The sequence below is a fragment of the Dermacentor albipictus genome, chromosome 9, assembly GCF_038994185.2.
Source record: "Dermacentor albipictus isolate Rhodes 1998 colony chromosome 9, USDA_Dalb.pri_finalv2, whole genome shotgun sequence".
Taxonomy (NCBI): Eukaryota; Metazoa; Arthropoda; class Arachnida; order Ixodida; family Ixodidae; genus Dermacentor; species Dermacentor albipictus.
The window spans coordinates 41,133,504-41,158,787 of NC_091829.1; the positions used below are offsets into that span (position 1 = coordinate 41,133,504).

Sequence of the window (25,284 nt, forward strand, 5' to 3'; positions counted from 1 at the left end):
GCACTATTCGTATCGTATGCGATTCAGTGTAAAAATTCACTATTTGCACACCCTTAAGGGACTGACAACTGACCAGAATGTGTTGTGAGACGTTGATGGAAATGAAATGACCATGATTTATAGCGATAAGAATTCAGCATGCTGTACGCGATTGAATAATTTTTAATTCGCAAAGAAAGTCTCAAAAACCAGTAAGTGGTGAGGCCTCGTGGTGAAGTCTCGGCACTTCGGATGTAGTCTATGAGATTAGTGTGCGTAAATCGGCTGTTATTAGGTACAACCTAATTCTTGCCTAGAATGGTTTTTGCTATATAATTCGTCAGTTGCGCTTTATTCTATGCTTCAGAAATCGAAAGCACGCGCATGGCTACAGCAGCACGCTGAAGTGAGTATCCCGCGTGAAAATGTCGTTTCGTTTTCGATCCGATTGGCTTTATTTTGACAGGCTAGATACTGAAGCTATTGGACAGGAAATCACGAAAACACGGGGCTGTTATACCTTGGACGCTTTAAAACTTCGGAAAACATGAACCCCAGAAACATCAACTTCTTAAACAAAATAATACTTTCCCACAGTCACGGCCGCACTTGTCGTCTGCCTCCTAATAATGCCAGCCTATAATCGCTATCGCGCTCACCTATCACGGTTTTAAGGATGTCTCCAGTGAACGAGTACATCATGAGTGCATATTGAAAAATTCTGATAAAAAAAGTTCCAAAGCGCGACATCATGATTACACACTGTGACTGGTAAGCTTTCCATTGCAATAAAAATATACGTACTATTAAAATTGGTTGTAAGTCACTTTAAAAGCTAGTAACCGCGTAATAGACTGTCGAGATCATGATTGCATCTGTTTACACCGACCGACCAACCGACCGACCCGACCCGACCCGACCCGACCCGACCCGACCCAACCGACCCGACCGACCGACCGACCGACCGACCGACCGACCGACCGACCGACCGACAGACCGACAGACCGACAGACAGACAGACAGACCGACAGACAGACAGACAGACAGACAGACAGACAGACAGACAGACAGACAGACAGACAGACAGACAGACAGACAGACAGACAGACAGACAGACAGACAGACAGACAGACAGACAGACAGACAGACAGACAGACAGACAGACAGACAATCCTCTTTCTCTTGTCTAATGACTTACAACTGAAAAGTTTACAGAAACCAGAAGAAAGTTTAAACCCGTTGTCCTGCAGTACATAAGGTGTGAATTGAACTAGTCGGCAGTTCATAAACGTTCTGCAGAATTGGCAAGTGAACGAGCTTCGGCTCTACGTAAACCGTCAACGTAAAACAATTTTTAAGATTTTTGCCGTGACATGTCCATCACAAGAAGACAAAATGCAATTGCTCAACTATTGTTGCTCTCTAGTGTCCCCATAAAACCCTTGTGTGGGCCATCGGGAGAGGAACCTAGCAACACTGCTTACGGTGCGTGCACGGACATCCCAAATTCGGTGTTGTGGGCGATGTTGGTTTCCTTGGCTGCGTCGAAGATCGGCTTCAGGTAGGCATTGGTAAACGTGCCCATGAAGGTGTCCTCCGGTCGCAGTAGCAACGAGTCGTAGAAGATGATGTCGCACTGGCCGGCCAAAGGAAACGACAGACCGACGTCCAAGTAGCTCACCGTGCACACGGTAGTGTAGCGACGCAGTCCCGGACCTGTCGTGCGAAATCCGTGCAAATTTACGGTCAGGCGCACACGGCAGCCTTGCCTCGATACACAGTCAGTTGTATGAGGTGTAGACTTGATTCGTTTCGCAATGATTACCCATGATGTGCGCAAAGTTGGGTTGCCTGGCTATGCTTTGAGAATGGCGAATGTGTTGAAATAGGGAATCACAACGCGCAATGAAGAATGTCACATGATCTATTGCAGCTACAAGCACAAGGTTTAGTCAAGTCCTTGCACTAACCGTCATTCCCATGGTAGCTGAACGATCGCAGCAGAAGAGTTTCATTAGAGTTCTATAGAAAGAAGCCGCAGTTTCGCCAGAAACGCGAATCATCGATTGCGATTGCAAATTGCAGACAACTATACTAATTAAGGATAACACTTTTATCGGCCTGAAACATTCCTAGGCTCACTAAATCAACCTGAATGGTGTCAGCGTGGACAGCAAACGTGAACGCATCACGCTCGATGAGCGCGGACACTCGCTGTCGCAAAGCTGGCGTGAGCTAGCGCGGCAGCAGCAGTGAGCGAACTGACATCCCTGCCGTGTATTGGTCCAGTGCAAACTCAGCGCCGGGAACACACAGCACAAGCCAAGCTACGAGCCGTCGACGCCATAGAGTATCCTCCAACGTGATAGAGGGAACACTGTCTGGCGCAACCAGTGTCAAGCTACCTTGGCAATGATGTGAAGTACATGGATTTGACTGATCTTCGTGCTTGTGATTCAGACGTTCTTGTGGATTCGTTCATTACGCTGTGTATGCCTTCATTGTCGTGAATCGCAGAGCAATCTATGCTTTTCTAAGTGCAGAAAACCCTGCCAGAACGCACAATCCGTACTAATTGCGAGGATCCAGCTTGTCGAGGTGGCCAAATGGAAACGCACCAAGCGTCTCAAGGTACTGCCTTGCCTGCGATAATATTATAAGGGCGTTATATGTCGCATGTCGATACCTGCGTGCGTGGCGGAATGGTTTCAATATTGGGCGTCTGTGCTGGAGGTCCTGTCTTAGAATCATGCCATCGGACAATTTGAATAATGTTGTTTTAATTATTTATTACGCAGTGAATTGTAGAAAATTACGAGTTTAAAAATCAAGAAGTCGTTTGAAGCCTGAAGGACAAAGATTAGGTAAATCCATGTACTTCCCACAATTACCACGCTGACTCAAGTGGTCCCACTGCAGCTCCTGGAAACACACCGCCACAGTTCCTTCTAGTAATTATTAATGCGATAGCGTTAAGAGGAAGCTTTAGCTCGGGTGCTCCTATCTAATGACATGTAAAAAGACAATTCGTTTTTCTCGGCAACCACTGTACCAATTTTGACGAGGTTTGTTGCATTTAAAAGAAAACTTAATGTCTAGTGACTGTTGGTTTCGAATTTTTGAGTTAGGCCGTCAATATTTTAATAAAAACTGGCGAAAATCCTAAATTTTCAAAAAACAAAACTTTCAAATTTACAACTCCGTAACTCCTAAAGGAAAAACGATAATACTATTCTGTGAAATGCATCTAATAGTACATCCAAAGCGGACAAAATTGATATATTACACATGAATCTCAAGAAATTTAGTAACACGGAAATATAGCTTTTGCAGAACCCTTGTGAACAACGTAACAAATTCACGTAAGATGTAAAACGACATATCGAGTTTGTCCGCTTTCAATAATCTAATGGATGCCGTTCATAAAACCGCGATATCTGTTTTTGATACAGAGCTAGCAATTTTTAAAAATTGGGTTTCAATTTTTTCAAACTGTCAAATATATGAAAATCGTTTTAAGAAAATTCAAGCCCTAAATAGAAATTCCGCTTCCAACAGTCACTAGAATTCAACTTTCTCTTTCCACTGCAACAAATTTCATTAAAATCGGTGCAAGGGTTATCTCATAAAAACGCTTTTGCGTTTTACGTGTATTTGAATAGGCCGCGTCGGAGTTGGGCCCGAGCTAAAGCTTCCTCTTAAGGGCACCGTATAGCAGAAGAATCTGGCGCCGGCGTCCGGTCGGCGTCCTCAAATTTTAGTTGACGCAACCGCAGGTTTCAACTTGGCCCATCCAGAATTTTCAAGTTTGCCCCCCCTCCCAATTTTCAAGTTTACCCACCCCCAAATGTAAGTTGGCACATACCCAAATTTAACGTTGGCGAATCCCCAAGTATATGGTGGGACATCCTCACATTTCAAGTTGACCAACCCCAAATATAAAGTTGGCCAGTGCCCTAATTTGAAGTTGACCCACTCCCAAATTTCAGGTTGGCTTGCCCCCAAATTTCAGGTTCGCCAACCTCCACAACTAACTTGGCCTACCCCAGATTTCAAGTTGGCCCATCCCCAAATTCTCGTGATGCAGCTCATGTGTCTTTCTACATAGCTGGCTCGCTCTGTCCTGAAAGCGATTGTCTTACGCGAAGGAAGCAAGGACGAACAGTTTATCGTTGGAAAACCATGGGAATGCTTACGCATTTAATAACGAAAATAGGGACGAATTTAAGAACGCCTTTTTAAATGTTCCTGAGACAACTCGCAGTCCTCACCAGACCACGTTATTAAGTTCACTGTTATTTTCGTTATGAAATGTTTGTGCAAGCCGCCCCTGGTTTGCTACAGGGAAATTGCATATTGCTACACACGCAAAGATGAGATACCGCGAACATGCGCAGGGAGCACCGCGGCGTCGAAGCACAAACGGCAAGAACGCGAACGCTGCGATTCTCTTGCCGACCTTCAGGCGTCTTCCTCTTCTGGCGCTCGCTTCCCTCGCAGCGACAAACATTATTTCGCCTATGTAGACAGATGGGTGCACGTAAAACGACTTACGTTCCGACGTGGTCACCGCGGCAGGCAGAGTCGTCGGTGGCGGCTTGGTCGTTGTCGGTGGAGGCTTGGTCGTTGTCAGTGCAGGCTTGGTCGTTGTCGGTGGAGGCTTGGTCGTTGGCGGTGGCGCCTTCGTCGTTGTCGGTGGCGGCTTCGTCGTTGTTGGTGGCCGCTTTGTCGTTGTTGGTGGCGGATTCGTCGTTGTCGATGGTTTCTTGGCCGGTGTCAACGGTGGCGGCGGTGGCGGCGCCTTTGTTGTCGTAGGCGCTGGCGGGGTCGTCAATGGAGTCGGCGTTGTCACACTGGGCGTTGCTTTAGGAGTGCTAGCTGATGGCTTTGGAGTCTTAGGAACCGTTGGAGGCGTGACAATCACAACCGGAGTCGCTACCAGGGTCTTGATAGCATTCGTCTGCGTTTAGGAAAGAAATAACCTCCATTGTACTTTCATTGCAAAGGACAACGTAGACGAATGATGAATCGAGAAAGATTGCCCGTATACGTTTCAAATGCTGTGATGAGTTTGCATTGCGCCTGTGTTCCTGCACTAATAATCTTTTTTCGATTCACACCTTTGTATTGGGCATCTTGAGTGCGTCAGCTTTGACTACAATGTCGACATCGACGTAACCAGGGCTGGTTGTTAAGAGCACTTCCTGCAAAAACCTAGCCCCGGGTTTCGTCCTCGCTTGTTTTTTTTTTATCAAATGGCACGTGGAGTGGGTTGTGTTCTTGCACGTGACAATGCCAGCGGTCCAGAACTCTCACACGTTCATGCATGAGCATGCATGGATAATCTGCAGGTTGTCCGAGTAGTGAAATTTCACAGTGGGATTAATACGAGTATTCGAAATAGAAAACGTCATTACAATATCGAACATTTCTTCATTTATCAAAAGAGTGAAATATATATTTATTTTGTAAGCGCATGTTATGCGGTTCGCAAACTGACGCCAGGTTAAGTAAAGAGCTTTGTATAAAAGCAATAATAACTTTCCCCTACCAGTATTACCATGATCATGACACGTTATCAAACGAGAAAATAGCACTTCACTCGATGCACATAAGCTGTTGTGTTCGTTGACGGCGATAAGTGTGGCAGTGGAGCGCCGCACGATGCATTAAAATGTGCATATACGCTCAGACTGATTCAATAACAAATGATTTTGCCAAAATTCCTACACATTCGTATGTGTAGGCTGCTTGACATTGTGGCATTTCTAGCGGATGACAGGAAATCAGCCAGCATATGTTCTCTGTCCCGTGTGTTCGCTCAGGAAGTGTTCCCTCTGTGCTATGACACCGACTTGGCTCGTTCAGAATTATTCAGAGCAATTTCGCTTGCATGAACCTCCAGTGCTCGAGGTCGCAATAAGTGTTATCCTTGCGACTCGGGGTCCCAAGACGTGGGATCCACTTTCCTCGTGGAGGGGTAAGTGAACGTGAGGCTGGGTCCGATATTCAGGACGTTGGACCAACACATATATTTACATAAGTACAAGAAAGTGCAATGAAATACAGAAAGATACAGAAAAGTTGGTGATAAATTGGTAGTTGCTTATGCATCCCGCCGTCAGTAGCTCCTTTTATGCCGTGTGTGATCTTTGTTTAGTCACTTCACTCAATCCGGTGCCAGGGGGTCGGTGATGCCAGGTGCCACCAATCCGGAGGTAGGTCGCCCTTTTTACCGACGCCGATCGTACTATGAGGGGTGGTGGCCGGGTCATATTGAGCGCATCTCTGGCTTTGACATGCCAGTTACTGCTGCTGGCAGGTGACAGCTGTATCATTGACCAGCGCGGCTATTCCCTCGCTGGTCAATGACTGAACTGTGGCCGCAAGTTGTCGCGTCCTGAACGGCCGATCACAACAATACCCACATAGAAAGGATTATCGGAAAATTTCGGGATTTCTTGAATAGAATACGATACAAACAGCGAGCACTTTCCATTTGTGTTCGAAATTCCGAATGATATACACAGCTCCGATCTTTACTTTCAAGCAGAAAGTATTTATACTGCAGTGAGCTAATCGCCATAGGATGTTTTGAAATGCCCGTATTGGTATATCCATGCATTTAACGTTCTGCATTCAATTTCATAAAGCAATCTCATCTTATTTCTGCGCAATTAAGCCTCGAACACAGTGTGCTATCAGCTCATAGGAGGAGCAATGACATCGTAGTGAGCCAAGAAAAGAGCCTTGGAGAATGTCGTGCACCGATTTTTTAGCGAACAGCGGAATAGTGCTGTCTCGGGGGTCACAATAAACCAGATGCACCCGCAGAACTCAGCCACGGTTTTCCTTAGGTTGTACAGCACCACATGATTTCCTACCAAAGTTCCTAGTGGGAACTCTGACGGTGACATCATTCCCATACAACGAGAACGGTCAGTAGCTCTTAAATATTTATAATATCCTTGCCTGTAGCTTCGAACGTTCTCCCTGTATTATTGTTTAGAGTTCGAATTTTTGAATTTCAACGCAGTCATATTTCTAAACTCGGCAATTAAACAAGTATTTGACCACATGCATAAACATTACAAATACATTCTTTCATTTATGACGTGGTATTTTGTTCAAAATAATTTAGTTATATCGCACAGCTGTGTGAATCCAGAAGTACAATGTTTGGACAAATCCATGTAGTGCGGCCATCATTCCCGTGCTGGATAAGCCGTCACACTTGCAGCTCCCGCAGGCGACATCGCCAGAGTTCCCTCAAGTGATGCGTGTGCGAACTTCTGTGAACAGCACGTAGCCTCCAAGATCCGACGGCGGCGCGGGCCAGATCTTGAAGTTCATGAACAGTGCTATTACTTTCCGAGCTTACCATGACGAGCAAGCCACATCACCAAAGCTATATATACAATTTTTCCCTTCTTTTGGAGCAAAGCTATTGGTTCGTTTCACTCCGACGAAACCGTTGCTCTAGGGTTGCGCTACGCCGACGCCACCTATACTACAAAAGCAAGATGCCCTCCAGTTATTAATGCGGAAAGTTGGGATAGAAGGGTTGAAGCAGTGTGACGCGAATAGAGAGCTAGCAAACGTACACGGAACATGGCAGGATGGACTGTGAATATCAACTGGTTTCGTGCGGTAATCGACAATAGTAAAACCACGACTAGCAGGTTGTTTGACACAGTAATCATGATAATAATAATAAATATCCGCTCATCGTGTGCACGCGGACCATGCTACCTCTGATTATGAGTTGTTTTTATTCTGAAAAAGAGAGAGACAGACAGAGTGATAGGAGAAGCGTAGATGCGTTGCAGTTTATCCATTTAGAACAAAGAAGGTTAAAATATTATTCTGCAGTTTTCTGTATGATAGTTGCTAATTACACCTGTACTTTCACGTGTACGCGTGAAACTGTTGCTCACTTGGCGGGCTCAAGCCGCTGGCAAACCACCGAATAGCATGCGAGGGCCCTTGAGTTTCTCAGAGCCCACACAGTAATTATTGGTGACTATAGTTCGGGAAACAGCTGATCTGTTATCCTGATGGTATGAGAACAGATCTGAGAATAGGGCCTTCTATCGGGATTATAAAGGAAAATTGCAAATTGAGATATAGGGCGTTTTCTATCGCTGTCGCGAAACAGACAATATCTTATAGCTTCCACGGTCCACAGGCGCGACGAGTGAACATTTTTCTTTCGATTATCCTCTCAGCACAACCTGCTTCTTTGTAAGCAAGTTACATGCCAGATACTTCAGAGGTACCCAATCTCACCAACTGCACACTCAGAAGACGCGCGCAACTGCATCTCACATTGCGCGCACGCACGCGTACTCATGCATGGATCTGCATACCCTGCAGTTGCACACAACTTCATCTTGCAAGGCATCACAAACACACGGATCTGCATCTACACACACGGTGCAATTTCGTGCAGTTGCATCGCCCGCTACCGCCTTCCCGCACATACAGGTATAGTTGGCGAAATTATAGTTGGCGAAACTATAGTTATAGTTATAGTTGGCGAAACCATTGGTGAAACCATAGTAGGCGAAACTACGTTTCTTCAACTATACCTGTATAAACGCCATTGACCACGCCGTTCAAGATCTCACGCTTCAACGGCGTGGTCACTAGCGCCCGTTACGAGCAATAAACTCACCACTGTGGTGGCTCTTATAGTAACGCCACCGCCGCCGCCGCCTTTCCCGTACCTCCAAGTGGTATCGTCATGCTTCTTATGGCCATCCTCTTCATCTGCGCCAGGGCAGGAGGTACGAGTCAGTCGCAAGAACGCGAGAGAAAGTGCGGCGCCATACGACGCTGGATCATCGCATGCATCACGGAGCCTAGTGCATTCGCGAATATGTCGTCTACTCGAAGCGTTTTGATTAATTACAAGGTGTAGGGGTTGAAGGACCGGACGTCGGGAAGAAAACCAAACTTGGGAGGATTTATTTTACATTATTTAAAAGGAGGTGAGACTCAAGTAACAGTCGTAAAGTCATTACGGGCCGGCAGCAACTCGGACGCTGCGGCCCGCGGCAAGAAGTTCGAGAGAGGTGAATCAGGGAATCAGGGAATGCTCTGGTCTCTCTGGAATGCTTCTTTTAAACCCTTCGAGGACTGGAAGTCGCGTCATGTTTGGCCAATGGGAGAGTCCGCTCAGATGATGCCAATTTCAGCCAATGGTTGGCGCCCGTATCGCGTTGTCACACCCGGCGGCTCTCTGCGGTCTTGCCTCGCAGACTTGTAATGCGCTTCTTCAAAGGAGGAGAAGTGGGGGTACTCATGCTCCATTGTACGAGGGCCCACCTGCTCGCGGTGGTACGGCTCCGCAGTGGTGGCAAATGCCTTCTTCAAAGGCGAAGAGGGGTGACGATTGGGCGCTATTGTCCGAGGGCCCCTTCTAATCCTGGCGGCGTACGAACTTGTTTGCAAGTGTCCTGCCTCAGGAATGTGGCACCCCTGCTTCTGCATTCCTCAATTAGCTGTGCTGCGATTCGAAGTGGTTCGGGGAACTCGAAGTAGCCTCAGGAAACGGCGCCATATCTAACAGCTCGTCCTCGCCTCGGTTGTTCTGAATGGCCGGTGAACTCAATTCGCTGGCCATGAGGAACGTTGAAAGAACCTGCAGGGTATTGGTGTCGAGCCTCGTTTGACGAACTTCGGGATCCTGGGCCCAGGAGAACATACGTCAAACAAACAAAACAACACAGCGCTGCACCACGCGTAAGCGCAGGCTCTTCACCCCTGACTCGCCAGGCTATTACTGAGTCAAAATGACCCTGATCTTTTATTTCCCCAATTTCGACAAAACAGTTCCAACCACCCTTCCAAACAGCTATCCATTTCACCTCGAATGCCGACAAGACCAGAGTACTATTGCTGTTGCAAAACAAAGTGTCGTTGACGTAGCAAACAACAAATGAAAACAGCCGAACATAACTCAAGTGGCCTAACTACACGAACAGCATGTTTCCAATCTATCGCAGTGGCGTACTTATCGCACGTATTGGTGCCACTGAACAATCTGGTCAACCTCACAAGTACGTAATCACAAGCGCACTAGCCTTGTGGTCACTAAACAGAACGCGTACTTGCGTTGTAGGCAAACTTTTCATTTACGCTTACTCACGTTTCTTCCCTGAAAGTCCTACAGGACACGTGACATAAACGAACAATTAAACTTGCGGGACTTACACACTCCGCAGAACCCTTAAAATAATGCGTCTTTTAATAACTCGTTCCACGCATACTTATCAGCGAAGTCAGAATACGGCTGCCCTCAACACACACGAGCAACCCAGTCATAAATCTGCTTTCTTCCGTCCACACAGGACACGCGCTAATGGAACTAAGAACGCTTCTCAGTGCAAATCATGCACTCACTGAAAATCTACGCGCTTAACCTTAGAAAATTCAAAAACACTTAAAAAGAAAGAAGGTTAAATAACACACACGCGCGTTACGATAGGCCTCTCAACGATAACCTTGACCTACAGGTTACTCACACACACAAAAAAGAAAGCCTATGTACGTATTAACTAACATTTGCGAGACTACATGTTTACACAAACCTCATCTTTCAAATCTCGGAGCTTCTCAAACGAAAACACAAACAAAGCTCAAACCTTACACATTGAAAGAAATCCTAGTCTCAATTCGCGAAAAACTTTCCGATGCTCAAAATAAAAAACAAGATACTTCATTTCTACGGAAGCACTCCTGGCCTCCCTTTCCAAACGCTTATGTCTGACTCATACTTTCAGCCATACCCGAGGTGGTCGCAGTTTCAAAGCTACTCTGGCTGCCGAGAGACAACAAATGGCTGACTCACTGCAGTGCCCCCAAGACGTTACGGTCTCCTGCCAATTTGCTTCTTGGCGCCCCGCTTTCCTCACAAACTCGACTGACCGCGTCGCTACTCCCCACCTGGTCTCGTCCTGCCAGCTTGCGTTTCTTCGAACTGCACGCTGAGCTGTGAAAAGAACTACGGAACGACGAGGAGTTTAACTGCCTCGTGCCCTTTGTCCGCGTCGGTGCAGAACATGCTTCGTGGTCCCCCTTTGACCGGTGGCTCGAACGTTCTGGATGCGTCAACATCGTCCTTGACGATCGCACCTTTTCCCTCGCGCCCTGCCCTTTTGGGTTTCTCGCCATCTTTGGCGGCGCTACATAAGTTACCGTCTTTCGGTCTTTACCGCGCTTCTTTTACGGCGCTTTCTCTTTGCACTCGCTTTCATGTCGCCTTCTCGTGCCTCGTGCAGGCCGGTACACATTTCGTCGGCCCGGATCGGTCTCTTACCCGCACAGTCTGACTGATTTACATTTAACTCTACTCTCACTTTGCCTCGACTGGCGGACAGCCCAACCGACTCTGGCACAATGCAGCAGACTTTACTCGAGTTAGACAACTCGCACTCTTGCGAACGGCCCTCTGCTACATTGCCCAGCTCACGCTGTGCATCGGCACACAGCCCGTCGGTATCGATCACTATCTCACGCGCACAGTCCGAATGATTAACAACTTAATCATCCCTATATAGGCCATCTAGACTGGCGGAGAGCCGCACCGATCCCTGAACAATGCAGTTGTTCTCTCGTGGACTACGGAGCTCGCCATCCCGAGAACTACTCTCAACTGCATCGTCCAGTTCGCACCTCACTTCTGCACGCAGATCTGGCTCTACATGGGTGCTCGCGTCTGTCGGGTCAGCAGTACCCTTTTCTTCGCTAGCAACTTCGCTAACATTACCAGCGACGCACACACGCGGTAACTGTGCCAATTTGTTCGCAGCTGGCCTAGCTGTCTCCACAGTCATCTGTTGGCACAGCACCTCGTCGCTCTCAATGCGGCCTTTAACGGCCTCTGTTGCCGCTAAGGCATCGTTAGCAGCTAGCCTTTTCCCTTCACTTATGAATCTGCAGCTAATCTCACAGGCACTACTCTTCTCGTCAGCGTTTGGCGAAAATCCGCTCGATGCTGCCTCATTCTTTCGCTCTGTACTACCTACAGAATTCTCAGACAGCCGTTGTCTCTGTGCCATTAACTGATCTCAATACTGTATCTCTTTAATCAGTGCTGCCTTCTCTCTCTCATACTATTGCTCACGCTCACGTTCGCGTTCATTCTCACGTTCGTGACGCTCACACTTAAGAGTAAGTTCTTGAAGCTCGTGCTTCCGTTCATTCTCGCGTTCTTCACGCTTATGCTCACTCCCAAGTTCACGACGCTCCCGCAAACGTTCACGACGCTCACGCTCCCGTGGTTCCTGTATCACCTCCCAAGCAAGCTCAATGCTTTTGTCATCATTGACACTATCGATAATCGCCTTTATGATAGCTGGCGTTTCCATCCGTTCATCCGCCTCCACTCCCAAATCGTCGCACACCAACAACAAGTCCAACCTCGTCAACCTTCTAAGATCCATGGCAGCTGCCCCGACAGGTGGTTAAAACTGTTTTCCTTAATTAATTTGTGCAAACACACAATGCATCAAACTCCCGATTCCCAGAACTATCAAAATGAACACACAACATTTGAGTCTGGCGAATCATAAGGAAAAAAACCACGCGCTCACTTACGGTTGCAGCACCCTGCTATCCGGTTCATTAGTCCGCTGTTCCTGGTTCCTCCGGACTCCCTGGGTCGAAGGCTCGCTCCTTCTTCGCTACTCCCAGTTTCTTCGGACCTCTTTCGACGAATGCTCTCTCTTCTTCGCTCTTCCACGTTCCTTAGGATCTCTCTCGACGAAGGTTTATCCGTAGCGCTGCCACCAGCTGATGCATTCGGAGGCGATCTCACCGCTGCCAACCAGATGTAGGGGTTGAAGGATGCACTTCGGGATGAAAACCAAACTTGGCAGGATTTATTTTACATTATTTACAGAGAGGTGAGACTCAAGTAACAGTCGTACATTCATTACGGGCCGGCAGCCACTCGGACGCTACGGCCCGCGGCAACAAGTTCGAGAGAGGTGAATCAGGGAATCAGGGAATGCTCTGGTCTCTCTGGAATGCTTCTTTTTAACCCTTCGAGGACTGGAAGTCGCGTCATGTTTGGCCAATGGGAGAGTCCGCTCAGATGACGCCATTTTCAGCCAATGGTAGGCGCCCGTATCGCGTTGTCACACCCGGCGGCTCTCTGCGGTCTTGCCTCGCAGACTTGTAATGCGCTTCTTCAAAGGAGGAGAAGTGGGGGTACTCATGCTCCATTGTACGAGGGCCCACCTGCTCCCGGTGGTACGGCTCCGCAGTCGTGGCAAATGCCTCCTTCAAAGCCGAAGAGGGGTGACGATTGGGCTCCATTGTCCGAGGGCCCCTTCTAATCCCGGCGGCGTACGAACTTGTTTGCAAGTGTCCTGCCTCAGGAATGTGGCACCCCTGCTTCTGCATTCCTCACTTAGCTGTGCTGCGATTCGAAGTGGTTTGGGGAACTCGAAGTAGCCTCATGAAACGGCGCCATATCTAACAAAGGCAAGCAAAGCCTTAAAGATCGGCTTCCACTCAGAGGGAGCCGACCGAGGCCGTCACGATTTGGAGAGCAGCTGCATTAGATCGACGGGAATATGGCACCACCGTATGTGCGAGTTTCCTATAACGATCGATTTGCCTCCTTGGGAAAGCCGGGACATCCGTTGTTCTAGGCTTTGTGGCGAGCATGGCATGGCTTAAATTATGATCACAGTTGCACTGACAAAGCCTTCTTGCAATGTAATTTCTATAAGAACGTTTCATTCACCCGCACTACACCTTGCAATAAGGTTTACTTACAACGTGAATAAACAATTAAGGGAAGAAAACAAAAAGGGACGACCTAAATTGCTGCACAGCATGTCCTCGGTCGTAGTCGTCGGCCCACAAGCTGCAGCAGACTACCGACACTTCTTGCATTTTATATATCCCAGCACGAGTCCTTATGATCGAACGATGTTTTTTACCTAATAGTAAAAAAAATACTCGTCATCCTGGCCCTGCAACTGGATGTCCAGCAAAACTGCTGAAAACTACCACTACAGCTGCTGTGGGGCAGGGGGGTGGTATGCAATGCTTTACAGAAATGGTAGTAATGGTAGTAATGGTAATTTTGGCAGCATGCCGGCGCGGGTCGCATTGCCATTTCTTTTCCCTTTGCCGCTCCGTATTCACACGGTTCCTCCTCAGTCCTAACTACGCGTTGCCTACCTGTAGCGGTGTTGCAAAAACAATGGAATCGGTTGCTAGGCTGGTTCATTTATATATGAAAGGGTAGTGACGTCACTCCCCACGTCGCAAGCTGCCGTCGTAGCGACAGCTTGCACAACAGTAGTCCTTACCGGGAAACGTATGCGGGGAGCGCTAAGTCCTTCGTATTAGACTTTTAGCCTGTCCGCTATTCCGGTAAGCGGGAGCAGTTTGGGCGGATTGCCGGATTTGCGGGGGCGTAAACGTGAGCGGCCAGAGCGGCGCAGCCGCCTGGTTGCGCAGAGTTCAACCAAACATACAGCGCTAAAGCTGCAGTAACCCACTATATCATGCTTCGCTGCTTGTGCAAATGTTTGGCAGCGGCGTAATTGTGAACACGATTACGACACGATTACACGTTGAGCTTTGCGCCACCAGCTGGCGCCACCAATCTGCCCGAAAAATCGCGACCAACTGGAGTGTAACAGCTCCGTTGCGAAAGTGAATTTCAACACGATTACGTTAAAAGAGCCCTGAACCATTTTTATCGAAATGGAGAAATGGATCTGAAGTGAAGATAGGCTATTTCAGAACCACTGTACCGCAAGAAGTACTTCAATGCGTTCAGCAGAAGCGGAGTTATCGGCAATCAAACACGGCCTCAGCTGTGCTCCCCTTCCTCCTCCAATGCCTTGCACTGCGAAGGCTACGGCGGAGACGTCACCTTGGCACGCAGTTCAAATTTCTGATTTGGTGCCTATGCCGCTCTAAACGTAAGCCAAACGCGGCTGTCCTCAGAGAGCCGTAGTGCGCTTAGCCACTGGACTCATGGCGGCACCTCGAGGAGGCCGCGCTGCAGCCGAGCGCAGCGACCAATAGCAGCCGCGTATTGGAGTGTACTTTATGACGAAATAAAGCCCACAGAATAGAATGAGGATCATGGGGTTTTTGAAACGAGAGCGTTAGAGAGAAAGGTGACTTCGCGCTCCGCTTGCGACCTCCACGGACCGCCTACGACAGCAGAACTTGGCTGATATGTTCACAACAGCGTATGCTATCCACGGACTATGTTATTTCACCAAGCCAGACGGATGGTTCAGAGCCCCTTTAAGAGTCTCATGTCGCAGGAAATCCGGTGGGGGCGTCGGTGGCGTTGTCCGTGAGGGAAAATCATCCATATGTATTGAGCTATATGTATACGCCACGTCTTGGTGTATGCCACGTGATATACGCGGGTTATATAGCTGCACCATTTTATCACTGAAGTTGCTCATACCTTGTCTTAGATATTTGACGAAGTTATTCCACAGACTTTTGAGAATGACTGTGCACATATAGATTTCTTGAAACAAAACCCAGGCAGCGAATGCCTTTTATCTTAAATCTTCTCAGACCCAACTATTAAAAGTGCGAACCAACAGATACCTAAAAATGATTATTTTGGCGTGGCTGTGGACTACCCCTGGCATCGACCCACGCAAAAGACCGCGTTTGTACTAGAAATCTCGCCTTCGTGGATAGCATGAGCCGCCAGCGCTTCCCGGTAAACATTACGGTTACATAAGCTGCATTTGCCGGGAACCGCCCGTGATCTTTAAATGCTACCGCGTTCCACTCTTAAGGGAGGACATTAAGCCTCAAATTTTTCTTCCTATTGATTTGAACTTGAGGCCAGAAGAAATATATTCAATACAGCTAAACTAGGGTCCATAAGAGCAGTATTTAAGGCGAAGACCTAGAACATGTGTCCCCTATATATATTTATTTTTCTGTGAGGTCACCACATTTAAACAATATACGATACAGGGGTTTCCTTTTGACCTAGTAATGCTCGTTGGCCTTGACATGCAGTCTCATGCGCTCCAGAATGTCTGGGTATTCCTGTAACCCAGATGCATGACCGGCGCGAATGAACTTCCGCGAAAGTATAAGCGCCAATCTGGAGGTGCAAAAAGAGCAAGAATGCCCTTCGCAATGGTTGTCGGCGTTATATTAACCCTTCACAAAACAGCCAATTGTTATGACAAGCACTCTAGTTGGTATATTTTGCATGTGCCTTTCACGTGCTTGTTCTCTGAACTGGTGTGTTGATAATGAGTGAACTTGTAATCAAGGAGGTTAGGAAAAATAAGATGACAGTTGCCTTCCAGTTACAGCACCGGGCTTCTGTGCTTGATAGCAGAGGTTGAACTTCACCATTAAACAAGAACCTACCTAGCTACCTCAAAGTACCAAGAATGAAGCAAATAATCATTCGCATTATAGACTCTGGATAGAAATGCCACTTTACGTGCCAAATGCATGAAAAAAGAAAGAGAAAAATTTTGTCTCACGTGGCGTACAAACCGGGACGAAATCAGAAGCATAGAATCTTCGCATCGCGACCAACGAAGGGTCATTACCAGTGAAGAAGTTGGTGGCCACGAACACGCCCAACAGCAACGCAAGCACGGCCAACGCAGCGCAGCACGAGAGGAGCAGCTCCATGAAGCACTTGTACCTGAACAAGCGCACAAACAGGGAAACAGAGAAATGAAAACCCAAAACGATAAGCGTGCACTGTGCAGGGAAGCCCCTCAAAGGAGTTCTCATTGATTTAGTGTGGTGGCAATGAAAAGCGACAGTGTAATTCGGCGCCTTTTCATTGTTTGTCCTCTGTTTGCGGTTCAGCCAAAGTGAACTGGGCTCTAAATAATGCTTGGGCTTGTTTCACTGGCTTTCGTATTACGTAGTTGAGGTTCTATAGTAGTAAATTGGAGCTCCAGAAGAAACCGATGTGCAGGCATTGCGTATAGGCCTCGACCCGCAAAGCGTCAAACTCTGGGCAAATTAGACAGGAATAACTCGAGGACGGGAGTCTAATAGAATGTCAATGTAAGTGAAGCTCGGTACCTAGTGCAAATCAAAGAACGTGCTGGCCACGCGACCTGCGTCGGAGCCCCGAAAGCGGCCGCATGGACAGGGCATCGGGCCGAACGCTGAGCCAGACGACGGCGTTGGCAGAGCCGGGGTACTACTCTTGACATTGTCGAATTCCGCCATGTCGTAGATGCCAGTAATGACGGCATTTTGAGCAAATCAGAGAGGTTCAGAGGGCTGCTGCGGCATCTGTGATTGACTCAAAACGCAGAGATTCACCACTCACTTTGCGTGGGTTAGTCGCGATTATACACCACCCCTGTGGTCGTTGTCGGTGATTTCAGTGTGGATGTGTCGGGACCGAAGAGGTAGTGCTTTACGCGTTTCCTGTAAACCACTACCTTGAGATATCGCTTGAGATGCTACACCGATCCGGCCCAACCGACCACCCAGCGGCGTACATTATCAAAGAATGTGTTTCTAGTTGCGAGTATGCCCATCAGTGTATATCATAGCAACCAGAAAGCCATTGTAACGTTCGTTACTAAGTGACAATGAGTGCTACCAATAAAGTCCATACCAGAAGTTTTCTACCACTAAGTTTACAGCTTCGCTCGTCATCTACCTTAGCAGGGCGGAATGGCCTCGGATTTTCTTTTTTCGTTCCCGCTTACCCGCTCATCTAGCAGTCGCACGTGTGACAGACTGCCTCGATGGTTTGATTTACCAAAGTTGCTTGAAGCAATGTGTAAATACTGGAGCTAGCCAGATTCCACCATTGTGCCGTTTCGGGCAAATCGGAGAGGGCGTTGTCTTTTGTAAACCGTGGCCGCCTAGATCGTAAGGGCGCTAAGCTCGGACGCTACATATAAACCACAACCTCCAAAAGTGGGCGGTGTGCTCGCGCGCCACTCGATCTCGGAGGCTGTGTAAACCACACACTTTACTAGAAAAAATGCTATGGAGAACGCTGGAGCCGTGATCATTGAGCCACCGTGAGAATTACGGGCCTACATACAATACGTTGATCTGTCTAATCTTTGTGGTTGTGGCTTCAGAGGTTCTTGTGGTGCTATCTTTTAACAGCGGAGCTATTCCAAGTCGAGCCTTGGCCGTCCGGCATCCGCCGTCCCATAAGAGGGCAGAGCTCGCACCGGGGGAGAGGGGTATAGGAGCAGATGTCTCGCCGGCGCGCGCCTTTTCGCCCTATTCATTACTCTCCGCGCGAGCGGCAGGAGGAGGTGGTACGAGAGCGGCAGCGCCGACGTCTCGCAAATCACGAGCTTCGAAAGCGAGATGCGCACGCAAATTGCTAGCGAAGTGAAAGCGCTACCGCCGAGTATCGAGAACGAGAAGGGCATGCCAAGCGCTGGTGGAGGCAAGCCAACCCCCACTTTCGAGAGAAGGCAACCCAAGCCAAGCGCAAGCTGAGGCAAGTTAAGTCGCAACTTCGAGAGTAGGAGGCCGAGCAGAGACGCCAACGCAGACATATTCCTCCCCCGGAAAGTGGTGCCGATGGATGGCTCAAGAGAGAATTCCTCGACCGTGAGTGCGGCCGCAGCTGCAAGGTGTGGGATACACTGTGGTTTGATCACAAGCTCACGCAACTGAAGGGTGTGCGCAATCCGCAACCGAAGCTCGAATCCAGCAAAATGACGACAACGAGACAAAATACTGGTGAAAAATCGCACTAAACACAATTTCAAACTTCAGAAAAAGACTACCAGATTCTCTGCTTTGACAGCTTTCATTGCGTGGAACTAGCTTGTCACTTCAAGCTTCGCAGCGATGAGAGAGTTTGCGAAAACAAGCGAATACCTATGTATGCGAATGCGTAAACATCGTGAGTTGTTGCGTTTGCTAGGCAAAACATTTGGTATAAAATGAACGGCTTTGCGAGGTTGTTAAGGCATTTGAAGCCAGGCGGACGAAGTTCAGGCAAACCCATCTACATTGTTCCTCAATGCCACGCTGGCTGCACCGCAGTACTTGCCATTCTGGCAGACATTTGCGGCAGAGTTCTGTCGAGCAAATTTTTGCAGTATACATTAAGCCGGGAGCTAATTAGACATGAGATGGCGAAGTGTGCAATTTGTCAAGGTGATAGTAGTGTCCAGAATAGCGCCTCTGCTGCCCCATTTCCCCTTTTTTATAGTTTTGCGTAGCCCAGTCGCGTTAGATTTTGGCCATTCGGTGTTACCGCGGCAAAAACGCTGCTGGCAGTGCATAACCTGGCAGAGTAGTCCACCGCCCGTCACTTTGTGAATGACGACGGACGCAAATCGTTATCGCCAATTGATGCGCAATTCTCAGTGGTATTACAGCGTACCTACACCTCTCTCTATTTTGTAGGCTTTTTCATTTATATAACGACTATTTCTAGGTTGTCTTGTTGCAGAGAGTTCGAGTTGAGAAAAAATTAAATATTACACTGAATTACAACTCTGTAACACACACATCACCTATAACAGGAATAAATGGTAAAGCTGTTACTTTTACTTCGCGCAACGCTATTGCGATATAACTCGACATGCGGAAATCTGAAATGCACTGAGAAAGTGAAAGTCTACCACAGTTCATGACCGGAAGAAGAGAGAAAGAAATAAAGATAGGTATATGGTGGAATATGTGCGTGGGCATTCTACAATCTAATTCAAAGTTCTTGATTCCAATATTTCAATTCAAAACAAAAGCATTTGATCTGCACTAGAAATTAGCGATTTTAGCGCGTATGCTATTTATTCCACGCCCGTTTGAAGTAATATCTTGCAGTGTATTTGAATGAATGTCATTGTAATGCATATAGCGAATCTACAATTCCACGACATTAAAAAAAAAGAAACCGCATGCGTTGAATGAACAAACTTGATTATCTATTTTACAAATGGTTCGATGCAACTGAAATACAACAACCAAGCTTCTGACAAATGAATCACTTATCAAAAAACACAAAAACTAAGTACTTATGTGGCGCTTGTAAATGTATTGAATTGGTGAAGGGTTCATTGAAAGTTCGCGTAATTTGTCTGACATGTTGAGTGTTTTCTGTTACACCATCCCTGATTTCCTTCCATGTTGGTCACATATTTTTGCAAGGGAAAATTTTTTTTGCAAATATGTTAAGCTTACCTAATGAAAGCCATGTAGAACAATACATAGGGTGATACACTGTAGCAGAGACAAGATGCTCCACCTTAGGAAGAGATGGCATCCAGGGACATTCATCTCACATATATTGGATCAATCTTAATTACGGAACAATCTTAATTATGTTTACCTTAGTAAACGAAGCATTTGTTCCATTCATGTTCGACTTACATAGTTGAAACTATATGGAACATTGAAGATCGTGCGACTGCTGTATTACTGTAACTTTTTTTCTAAACTAAAAAAAAAAAGTTGTACAGTATTGGACTGTGAAGGTGATTGTACTTACTTTTCATCGTCTGTACGTGAGAACGTAATAGACGTACTTAGCATGGAGAATAAAAAAAATTCCTCGTATTTTTGCCGACGTTACTGATGGCAACGCACCGTTATAGCTTTAGCGTGACACGTGATACCCTACCGTTGTACGTTACCGACAGACTGTGCGCATGCGCGCCTCTCTAGCGTGGCAGCATAGCCGTGGCCGCCACGGGGTTAGCGTAATTGCGTTACAACATGGCGGCACCGAGACTGACCGCTTTTCTTCTCGGCTTTCTTCGTGAGGTAAAGAAACAAACAGTAAAATCAGCGATCGCTTAATCCCATCTTGCACTGGGGACCAGTTGTTAGCGATGCTTTATCGTTGTTATTGAGATTAGCTGCTTGTTTTGACGCTGCTACGCCTGAAGAAGCGGCACCACGACCTGGAAAGGTGCTTTGAGCTCCAAGGAGCAGATGGCGCCACAACATCAGCATCGGTTGACTACGCATAACGCATATCAAGCTAAATGGTTCACGGCATCTTTGTTTTTTTCATCACTCTATCAGGGTTGGCAATGACATGCGAATCCTAAAACGTTGATCATGCGACGTGTCTACCGCTGTTCTGCAGAGATGCGACCCATGCTAAGATGAAGACTCATAACGTATCACGTGTCACGGAAAGTGAAACAGCTCTTTAGTTATGAAACTCTTTAATAACGCCTAAAGTACACAAGAGTCACACGTGAAAGGTGATCGGAAGGCATGGAGGGAGTAGGGTTGAAAGTGTGGAAGGTGAAGTAGCAGAAGTGAAGGCGTACAAGAGACAGTGTTTCAGGTAAACAGGAAAAATACCGAAACAAGGAAAAAGCACATGATCTTGTACCTTAGGTGACAGTATTTGCAGCACTGTCAGCCGAAATTGAGCCAGAAGGAAGAACAAATTCGGCAGACGCTTCATACTGCTTACCATTGGGAATGCGAAAGCATTATAGTCTCTTTGGGGAATTCCTTACTCTGCGCCTTCTGTGCTTGCGCAAGCTCACGCCTGGGTTTTGACTCCGCCTCGGAAGGCCAACGAAAACGCACCAAACGTCCCAACGCGCTCGCTCTCCCGCGAGGACAGCTCAACGGCGTTCAACTGGACACTAATGCTTTTTTTATAGACACATTTTATACATTCATGACGTCACGCCACCTGCTACCCATTGGGTACGCCGTCACGTGCCCAACAACCCATGCAAATATTGAAATCATGGCCGCACGTTTAGTCAGCCAGACGGCTGCGACGTGACGTGCGCAATGACGCGGGCGCTGGGCTCACATTTAGCCAATCAGAACCGTGGAGCCCACGTGACGTCAGGGAAGCATGCTCGCCTCGTAGACCGGAGGTCTGGTTCGATTCCAACCGCGACCGACACTTGCCTAAAATTATTTTCAAAGGTAATAATTCATCTTGTTTACAAGAACCTCCCTAAGAAATTTTGCGTCAATCGCAGTAACTTTTGACGGGATTTCGCGCTATGCCATCGGGCACTTTTTGTGCCATAATTCGGTCACGCCGCCAACTAAAACTTCGAATTTTCTCCTAAGGGGGCCTATAACGGGTTCGCATTAAAAGTCACGCGTTTTAGGGTGTCAGGATATCAAGGGTATCCAATAATATCAAGGCTAACTGTATTGCTGTTCTACGACACATCTCTTGAGCCGTGAAACAGTACGTTGATGGTAATGATCAGTTGGTGACAAATAGCCACTTAGCCTGCTTGAGTTAACCATGTGCACGCACCAGCTACGCCAGCTACGCGCATCATGCAGCTGATATATGCAACGGCTAGGTGTCGCGACACCTGGTGGAATATAAGGGAACTGCTATCCAAGGTCTGTATGTATCGACGCTACTGATACCAGTAGACAGCGGGCTTCACGAGCCGATAATTCAAGAATAGGACAATTCTGAGTAAACGGAAGCTTGCGACAAAAACGAGTGAAATTTGAAGGCATGTTCAATCGTTATCATCGTCCCAGCGAGTCTCTGTACAAGAAACATAATATAGCGCCAATTTATTCGAACTATATTTAGATTGTCAAACGGTATTTCCGTGTTCTGGGTGAGAAACCCGAAAACTCAAGACTCTTTCAGAGGGTGTTTGAGCAACGGTTCCCGTTGATATATACTTACCATCTTCCCCAGTTACTATAATATAGACAACAGTATCAATCAGACGTTTGTAACGTATGAGACGACGTAAATGCTGTTTTTTCCGCTTTCAGTGGCGGAGAAGATATTGCCCTATTCGAAACCTGAGTGCGCAGAAATCTTAGCTGCACGATAATATAAGATAAGCATCTATATAGAATGGCATTATGTAATAACAATCTGCAAACGTGGGAAAAGTACCGGCTCAGTGTCACCACCTATCTTAATTGAAGGACGCACAGGACATGTTTTACTCGTCTGACCTTCTTTAAATACATCATAGAACCCCTAACAAATTCTGGCCTTGACTGTCGACTCAAACACGCACCAACACCATAGATCTTGTTAACGCTGACGGTGAGCCAATTAAAATTGAATTGTGTGCTACTGTCCTTAATAATTATTTTTCATCAGTGTTCTCTAGCTTCAGAAGCTTTTCCGTTGAAACCGCCCCCAACTCCCATTTGAACGAATTGCCTGAAATAACTATTACCGTTCAGGGTATACATAGTATACATAGCATAGCAGGGCCTACATTAATGAACTATCTTCGTCTGCTGAGTGTGACTAAATTGACAGCAAGGTTCTTAATAATACTATTTCACCACCAGCCAAAATCCTAATATTTACGGAATCTTTAAAGTCAGGTGACGTCCCTGACGACTGGAGAAAAGCGGAAGTAATACCTATTTTCAATGAGAGCAGCGTTCCGGGCAAGTTGGTAATCCCGTACTCAAAAGATATTGCGCAAAAAAATAAAAAAAAATTCAAAACAGGTGACCGTACTAACGTTAGTAACCGCCCGATTTCCATGACAAGCATTTCGTCCAAATTACTGGAACACATAAAATTGTCCAGTTTGATGACTGACCCAGAATCACTTTCTTTTGGCTTAACCAGCATGGCTTTAGAAAGTGTTTATCGTGCGAAAGTCAACTCGCCGAGTTCACTGACGACTTTTTACATTACATGGACCTTTCCATACAAGTAGACGCCGTATTTTTAGACTCCTCGAAGGCATTTGATTGTGTAGTTCATTCTCTTTTGCTTAGTAAACTTTCAAAATTTGGCTTACCACGGTACCTATACTCATAGATTGGGTACTTTCTCAATGGACGCAAGGAATTCACTTCAGCTAAGAACAGTCGCTCGCCACTAACGGACGTCACCTCAGGAGTTAATTAGTACGCCAGGGCGCTGGATTATTCTTCTTTGGACTTGCGATCGGGCTATTGGCAAGTGCCAGTGGATGCATCCGACCGCTCCAAGACAGCTTTTATTACGCCTGATGGCCTGTATGAGTTTACCGTAATGCCATTCGGCCTCTGCAATGCACCCGCGACATTCGAAAGGATGATGGACAATCTTCTACGAGGCCTCAAATGGAAGACATGCTTATGTTATTTAGACGGCGTGGTAGTTTTCTCCCCTGATTTCACCACTCACCTCTCTCGTCTACGCGAAGTCCTTACTTGCCTTACCACCGCCGGCCTTCAACTTAACTTGAAAAAGTGCCGCTTCGGAGCCCGCCAGCTGACCATACTTGGCCATGTCGTGTCCAAAGACGGCGTCCTTCCCGACCCTGACAAACTTCGTGCTGTCGCAGAATTTCCGCGGCCGACTACAGTGAAAGAGCTCCGCAGTTTCGTCGGTCTTTGCTCTTATTTTCGCCGCTTTGTGCGCAATTTTGCCTGCATCATCGCTCCCCTGACGAAGCTCCTGGCTGGCTCTGGTGACCTTCGCGACTGGACTCCGGCGTGTGACCAAGCCTTCACCACTTTGCGTCGTCGGCTTACCTCACCGCCTGTCCTGCGCCACTACGACCCGAGTGCACCGACTGAAGTTCATACCGACGCCAGCGGCGTTGGTCTTGGGGCCGTCCTTGCACAACGGAAGCCTGGCTTTGCAGAATATGTGGTTGCATATGCGAGTCGTGCTCTCACGAAGGCAGAATCCAATTATTCTGTCACGGAAAAAGAATGTTTAGCTATTGTTTGGGCCTTAAACAAATTTCGCCCTTACTTGTATGGCCGTCCGTTCGACGTTGTGACAGACCACCACGCGCTCTGCTGGCTTGCGTCACTCAAAGACCCGTCGGGGCGTCTTGGACGTTGGGCTCTTCGGATCCAAGAATTTGACATTCGCGTCATTTATCGATCCGGGCGCCAACATTCTGATGCAGATGCGCTCTCCCGTGCGCCCATGCGATCCGACGAAAGGCCACCTTCATCCACAGAGTGCCCGGTTGCTACGCTTGCTGTTACTGACATGCCGTCTGAACAGAGAAAAGATCCGTGGATTGTTTCTCTTATTGACATTCTTAGCAGTTCTTCAACGTCTACATGCCCTCGAGCCATTCGTCGCCAAGCCACCCACTTCGTGCTACGGGACGCCATCTTGTACCGCCGAAACTATCAGCCCGACGGTCGCAAATGGCTACTAGTCATCCCTCGCCATTTGCGTTCCGACGTATGCACGTATTTCCATGCAGACCCACAACAAGCTCATGCTGGCGTCCTGAAAACCTACGAGCGGCTCCGCCAGCGGTACTACTGGCGCGGCATGTATTCTTATGTCCGCAAATACATTCGGTCATGTGCAGCCTGTCAGCGACGCAAGACATCTCATACGACAGGCCCTCTGCAACCTTTACCGTG

General features: G+C 47.4%; 2 protein-coding genes across 2 annotated transcripts in view; both read right to left on the reverse strand.

Moving 5' to 3' along the window:
* LOC135916493 (uncharacterized) overlaps nt 1–25,284 on the reverse strand; it is a 188,095-nt gene that overhangs the window by 51,007 nt on the left and 111,804 nt on the right. The window lies entirely within an intron of this gene.
* The window catches only part of LOC139049771 (uncharacterized), a 66,685-nt gene that overhangs the window by 32,596 nt on the left and 8,805 nt on the right, over nt 1–25,284 (reverse strand). Inside the window, exons 4-7 of the mRNA XM_070525578.1 lie at nt 16,563–16,660; nt 8,657–8,751; nt 4,534–4,939; nt 1,464–1,695 (exon numbers count right to left, since the gene is read on the reverse strand). Of these exons, the coding sequence (XP_070381679.1) occupies nt 1,464–1,695; nt 4,534–4,939; nt 8,657–8,751; nt 16,563–16,647 (818 nt within the window). The 5' untranslated portion in view covers nt 16,648–16,660. The remainder of the gene's footprint in view (nt 1–1,463; nt 1,696–4,533; nt 4,940–8,656; nt 8,752–16,562; nt 16,661–25,284) is intronic.